The sequence below is a fragment of the Vulpes lagopus genome, chromosome 1 (assembly GCF_018345385.1).
Source record: "Vulpes lagopus strain Blue_001 chromosome 1, ASM1834538v1, whole genome shotgun sequence".
In the NCBI taxonomy this organism is placed as follows: Eukaryota; Metazoa; Chordata; class Mammalia; order Carnivora; family Canidae; genus Vulpes; species Vulpes lagopus.
Window position 1 is genome coordinate 99373933 of NC_054824.1, and position 7231 is coordinate 99381163.

The window sequence follows — 7231 nt, forward strand, 5'->3', positions numbered from 1 at the left end:
TGAAATCTCTGATGAAGGAGAGTAATAATGGAACAAACATACTATTTAAAATTATAATTCAAGAAAAGTTTGAGGAAAAACAGAAGACTTCAACATACACCTTGTTACACACTTATGACTATTGCTCCAGAAAATAAACCCCAAGATATATCCTAGTTAAAGTGTTTCACTTCAAGTTAAAATTATCTGCACCTCACTTCCAAAAAAAAAAAACAAAAAAACAAAAAAACAGGAAATCAATTTGGTATCTCAACAGCAACATACAAAACAAGGCAACTATGACTCAGGACTTTGAATAAGCTCAAGGAGAAAAGTGTGAGCCAAGGATTTTTATATCTAGTTATAGTTTCTAATTAATACATGTAGAAAGCATTAAGGAAATAGAAGATTGCTGTGGGAATATATAATAGTTATTCCCACAGACCGAATCCATTGGTAGGCCAAACTTTAAGGAGAAGTAAGATATTGTAGAATCTCAAAATACCTCCTCCAAATATTTGTTACTTACTGAAGTGCTGTTAACATATTCTCACAGATTCTTTGATTCTTCTCCCTCCGGGAGAGCGAATATAACTCCTCTCTCATTGAGTGTAGCCAATACATCACTAGCAGTAAGTCATGTTGTATCCCTGTTATGCCAATGAGAAAGATTCTTCACTTCTCTGATAGTCTTTTCCCAAATTTATAACACAAGTCTAATCATGAGTAAATATCAGACAAACCGAAATCTGGTGACATCCTACGGAATATTTGATCAGTACTCTTCAACATTGTAAAGGTCACAAAAAACAAGGAAACATTGAGAAACTGTCAGATTGGAGGAACCTAAGGAGACATGAGAACTAACTGCCAACTGGCATCCTGGAACAAAAAAATTACATTTCTGGAAAAAATTTTAAGATCCAAAATGACTCCTATATTTAACATCTTAGTTTTAATATATGTGCTGATTATTTAAGATGTTAACATTAGCAGAACTTGGGTGAAGTGTACCAGGAAACTCTGTATTCTCCTTCTAACTCTTCTGAAAACCTAAAATACTCATAAAATAGGGCTAATAAAACTTTTTAAAAATAAGCAGAAGAGCTAAAGTATACTAAACTTGTTGCCACACATATACTAGTCATATTGAAATAATATTATTTATAGCTACCAAACCAAAAGTAGCATCAAAAATATAGGAAAAGAGGATTGGATATGTGATAAAGATGTTAACATAAAGGTAGCAGCCAAAACAAAAATACAAACCATGCCAATTACAAAAGGAGATAGAGGGAAAAAAATAAAAACAAGAAAAACAAACCATCCAAATAAATAAACAGTAAAGAAAACATAATACAATGGTAAATATTTTTTAAAAATAATATGAAAGAGTTTGGACCAGTCATAGAAATTAACATAAATTAATTAATTCACCTATAGTAGTAAAAAGATTTTCAGATTTGTTCCAGAAGGAAAACCCGGCTCTATACTTCATACAAGAGATACAACTAAAACAAAGCAATTCAAAAAAATTACCAGAAAAGATATGAGTAGAGATGTATCAGATAGGTATAGGAAACAATCTAAACCCCACAAGAAACCAGTTCAATATTCCACACAGCAAAGTACTACTGTTTGAAGAAATAAAAGAAAGAAAAAGAGGAGTATCACTATATACTGATATGGGATGATTTTCCTGTCATGTTTAAAGTAAAAGAAAAAAAATCAGTGCAGTGTGTGTGTGTGTACATATGTGTGTGTGCGCAAAGCTACATTCCTTACGGAAGAAGGGGAAGTAAAATTGTTTAGATATGCATGCATATTTGTATATTTGTTTTCTTATTTTTAAAAGAAACAGAGGAGATACAAATACTGTATAATCTAATAATATTACGGTTCATAGAGCCTCTTTGGAAAAATGTCTAATAATCATGCTGAGATAGGAAGGTCCCACATTTTGCCGAGACGTCTTGCACAAGAGAGCAAGTAATCTATCAGAGGCTACTGCAGTCATATGAGAAAGACTCAGGAACTAAATTTAAGCTTTTGTGTTGGGTTTGTACTAGCCAAAGATGAGAAAATTTTTGCATCAAAAAGAATAATAATTGTAATAGATTTAAGCTGATAAAATATATTCAAATCTACAAGTTCATAATGATAAATTTCAAGATGTTAATGATCTTCCTAGGAAAATAGGAAAACAACTTGATTGTTTTGAAAAATGGCAACTAGATTTATTTGCTTTCTCTATGTGAATTGTATCTATTATGTATTCTCAGATCATCTCCATTGAGGAAGTAAAGTTTTGAGTCTTCAAAGTGAAAAAAAGAAAAGGGGTGGGTGGAAGAAAAGAGGAGAAGGAAGGGAGGATGGAAAAAAGGAAGGAATAAAAGGAAAAGAAGAGAATGGAAAGGAAGGCACAGTAAAAGAGAGAGAGAGAGCGCGCGCCAAACAGACATGGAGGAAAGTAAAAAATAATCTACCACTAGGTGGAGAAATGAATTTTTAAAATGCCAAACATAATCATTCTGAGATTTTATAAAGCCATTGACAACTAAGACTTCTAAAGCTTCCAGAGAGATGACAAAGAAATGTGAATCAGAATAACATGAAAATTCTCAGAAGCAACACAGCTTGCTAGAATATAAATGAAGGATGCCTTTGATGTTCAAGAAGGAAAATTATTTCAAACCTAGAATTTTGTACACACAAAACTATTGATTATGTGTGAGGAAAGAACAAAGATCATTTGCAACAAGTCTGGACTCCAGATCTTGACTGCCAAAGAAATGAGATATCTTAGTAAAATGAGAGAATGAACCATGAAGAAGGACCATGAAGGGAGCCTGGAAACAGAGTATCTACCACAGGAATTCAGCAAAAGAAGTCTTAGCAGGACACCTGAGCATTGGGCCCAGAAAATAATCTCTCCAGTCTAGAATCGGATGGTGGACTGCTCTAGGAAAAGTCTCTAGAATAAAAAAGAACAAAGGATTACTTAATACAGTTGAATTTTTAAGAAATAGGCTTGATAGATACATGATGGATCTAATTGAAGTAATGGGAAAATAAAATCTATTAAGTTTTTAAAAAATCCTACGAAGTCATAGAGAAAAGGAAATATATCATGGTATTCTAGCTATCTCAGCAGTGGATAATATTTACATGTCACCAATAGAGGCTGGCAATTGAGTTAACAAAAATCCTAATATACCATCAAGGATGAGAGATATGGGGAGGTGTTAAATGCATACATAAGTAGACATGTATTCATTTATGTAGACATACATAACTTTCTACTGTGTATGTCTACATTTGATATTAAGAAATGTAAAGGCAAATTTTCAGAGAAATGCTAAAAATAATTAGAAAGTGGTTGTATGTGAATGCATAGGCCATGGTGGGCAGAAGAGTACAGTTTTTGGAATGCATTTAAAAATATGATAATATTTTTAAATTGGTTCATGAATGAGAATTTAAATGAAATAAAAGGACCAACAGCAGTGAGACTCATCTGAAGCAATTGATATTATTCAATGAGAGATGACGGAAGCATTGTGTGTGAAAGTTTGTATAAATGGAAAGATTTGGGCACTTGTCAGGTATATTTTAGAGAGAATTGACAGATCTTGTGAGAGGTCAGATATGAAAGCAGAGAGAGATGGAGGATTATTGTTAATCTCATCCTTGACCAATTTTTTGGAGGAAGCTCCATCAAGATGGAGAAGACCAAGGATATCCATTTTAATGGAAAAAATTAGAGAGGCTTTTTGATTATGTTAAATCTGAGGTGTCTTTGAAACATTCAAATAACTGCGCGCTTCTTGACAATTAGATACCTAAGTCTGGAAATGATTAGGGAAGATGTCAGAGCTGAAATGTACATTCTGGGTCATCTTCATGTTAATGATATTAAAACCCATAAAATAGGTGAAATCATGTAAAAAAGAATAGAAAGAATAACTGCACTTTATTGAATCCTATAGCTATTGAATCTTATACCTGAACTTAACTGAATCCTATCAATTGAACTATGGGTAGAGGCAGAAGTCTTTCCCAATCCTGATGCTTATTACTATTTAGTTTAACTACTCCTAAAATAAAAATAGTCTGTCTTCTCTACTGGACTATAAATATAGGGCCTGTGGCTGCCCTGATTTTGTTGTGTAAACTAGGGAGGCTAGAAATAGACTTATCAGTGTATGCATATGTATGTAAGTGTACAAAAAGGAGGCATAAAAATCAGTGAGGAAGGAAGAATTAGTTAATAAATAATTTTAGAATTACCAGTTAACCATAAAAAAATCAAACTTTAATTCTCACTTCACAACATTATGAAATGAATCCCAGTTGAGTTAAAGTGCTAGGTATAAAAATTGAGGATATAAAAAAGAATATTACAAGTTATGTTTATAAAATATCTCTGAAATAGAGTCAATTTATACATTTAACACAATGAAAGAGACAAATGGTTAATCAATTGACCTAGGAACATCCATTAAATCATTTTATTTACTGATTAATTTATGATGTTCTTATTTTATATGGGTGTTTACTTTTGGATAATCTTTTTTTCCATTGATTTAGCTATTGATTCTTGATTTAAAACCAAATTCTTATAATTGTTAGAATTTCATCATGTATTTTAATATATAATACATTGTGTTTACTGATTATTAGTTTTTCTAAATAAATTTAAGAATTATTTTGTCAAGCTTCTAAAGAAGTCCTTCTTGGATGTTTATTTGAGTAACTTAATCTGTGGAATATTTTTGGAAGAAGAAGCCAAATAAAATTACATCCTCAATTCATGCCATATACTAAATAAATTCCAGGAAGAATTAAGAGTCTTTTCCAAAAAAATTAATTATTAAAAATATGAAAGATGAGGAAGGAAGAAGAATAGGAGTTAGAAGAAAAAAAGAAATATTGGTTAATAATACATATCAGATTAAGAAAAATTCTAAAGAAAGCATGGAAGAGAACACATAAGATAAAAATTAGTAAATGTGAGTATATAAAATTATAATATTAATAATTGCAAATAACATAAACATATATTAAAATACTATTAACACAGAAATAATTAGCCACAAATAGTCACAACATTTTAATATCTTTTGTCTGTAATGAGTAATGAGTGGTACAAATAAATGAGGAAAAACAAGTAAAACTTAAAGGAAAAATGATCAGATAATTTGTAGAGGTGAAAATGACCAATAAATACATAAAATATTAACAGATTTCATTGTTACTCAAAAATATTAAAAAATACAACAGTACCTTCATTAATATGTTTTAAATGCTTATTGAGCATTTATTATGTAAGTTGCTGTTCTATATTCCATAATACATAGCATGATTGATTCATTAAAAAAGAAGAGACTTAATCAGACTATAAATTAAGATAAATCTTAAACTACTATAGCTAACTTGATATAATTCATTGTTAATTATTCTACAAAATGCATGTGTGACTATGTGTGTGTTCCTTCTCATTCCCTTTATTTCCCATCCTTGGAGTCTTATCTAGATCAAGCTTCATTATTTTAAATATAGATTACTGCAATTAGTTGGATTGCTTTTATCCTCTCTCCCCCCAGACTAACCTACATGTGTCTCCCAAGTTAGTTTTCTGATGAATATTATCATGTTTTTCTCCTGCCAGGAAATTTAAAATGTTTCAGACATTCTACAAAGGATCAGATATAATGCCTTCCATTAACTAGACAAGATAAATCAACGTGACTCTTCTACACATTTAGACAATTAAGTTTGATGCTATGTTGATTTACTATGGTTTGGAACAACAGCCTGACACAATTCAGTGAGAGTAATAAGAATTGATAATGAAAGTTACCTCTGGGTTTTCTCTGGATTTACTCTGGTAATTGTGGAATTTGCACTGAGATTTGCCAGACATTTTGAAATTACATCCATATATCTTTTAGCAAACAGAGCCTAATGATTTAGAGACTAATATTTTATGTAAAAACAGTTTTCCTTTGTCCCTTATCTATAAAATAATTTAATGAATAAAAATCAGTTTTCCATAGAAGATGAATTTTATTTAAAAATATTATAATTCTTTAAACATCTTTTAAGAACATTTATCACCTCCTTATTTCTTAGACTATAGATAAAAGGATTTAATAAAGGAACTACTATGGTATAAAAAACTGCCACTGGTATATCTTTATCCCCTTCTTCAAATGGTCGAATATACATGAGAAGACAAATGTAGAATATTGAAACAGATAGAAAGTGGGATGCACAGGTAGAAAAAGCTTTACCTCTCCCTTCTTTGGACTTCATTTTGAAAATTGTGAAAAGGATGCAGAGATAAGAGAACAAGACAATGGCAATGGTGAATATTTGAATCGGCATTGAAAAAATATAGATCATTAGTTCATTGATAGAAGGGTCAGTACAAGAGAGTCTATAGAGGGGAAGAATGTCACAAAAAAAGTGGTCAATTTGATTAGATCTGCAGAAAGTTAACCTTAATAGAAGCCCTACATGGATCATGGAATGCAGGTTACTAGCTATGAAGGCCCCTGCGGTCATCTGAAGGCAGAGCTTCTTCGACATCACGGTGTGGTACTGCAGTGGGCTGCAGATGGCCACATAGCGGTCATAGGCCATTGCTGCCAGGAGAAAGCAGTCTGCAGTTTCAGCAAGGCAGAGAAAATAAAATTGTGCCATGCATTCATAGAGGGAAATCATTCTGTCCTTCGAAAAGAAATTCTCTAACATCTTGGGGGTAATGGCACAGGCACAACAGGAATCCATTAGAGCCAGGTTGCCCAGAAAGATGTACATGGGTGTGTGAAGGTGACACTCCATAAGGATCAATGGCACCAGGCCCAGATTCCCCACCATGGTCACCAGATAGATGGCAAAGAACACGGAAAACAGAAGACTCTTCAGCACTGGACGATCTGTAAATCCTATAAGGATAAACTCTGTTGCCAAGGATTGATTTTCCTTATCCATTCGTGGCTTCTCAGCTGAATATAGAAGTTACAGAGAAATGAAATTCTAAATTACAGTGTGTTTATTCTCCCTTCTAATGTCCCCACACACAAATAGAAAAAAAGCTTTTTTAAATCCTCCTACACTGTCTCTGTGAACTAGCACACACACAGTAGGTCAAGTCTGTGAGAAGAAAAGCATCACAGATCATCGCACACAGGGGCCATCAAAAAATAACTGTGTGAATTCCCAGGACAGAAAGGTGTTTTCTGCA

The 7231-nt window shown here is 32.3% G+C and overlaps 1 protein-coding gene across 1 annotated transcript; it reads right to left on the bottom strand.

Annotated features, from left to right (window-relative positions):
- Window positions 1–6048: 6048 nt before the first annotated feature.
- LOC121472896 (olfactory receptor 5K4-like) lies at window positions 6049–6978 on the bottom strand. The gene has a single exon (XM_041724532.1). It carries the CDS (start codon window positions 6976–6978, stop codon window positions 6049–6051), a length of 930 nt encoding a protein of 309 aa, XP_041580466.1.
- Window positions 6979–7231: the final 253 nt, after the last annotated feature.

Bases quoted from the DNA above. Each gene is read 5' to 3' on its own strand.
- LOC121472896 (XM_041724532.1), bottom strand. From the start codon at position 6,978: ATGGATAAGGAAAATCAATCCTTGGCAACAGAGTTTATCCTTATAGGA.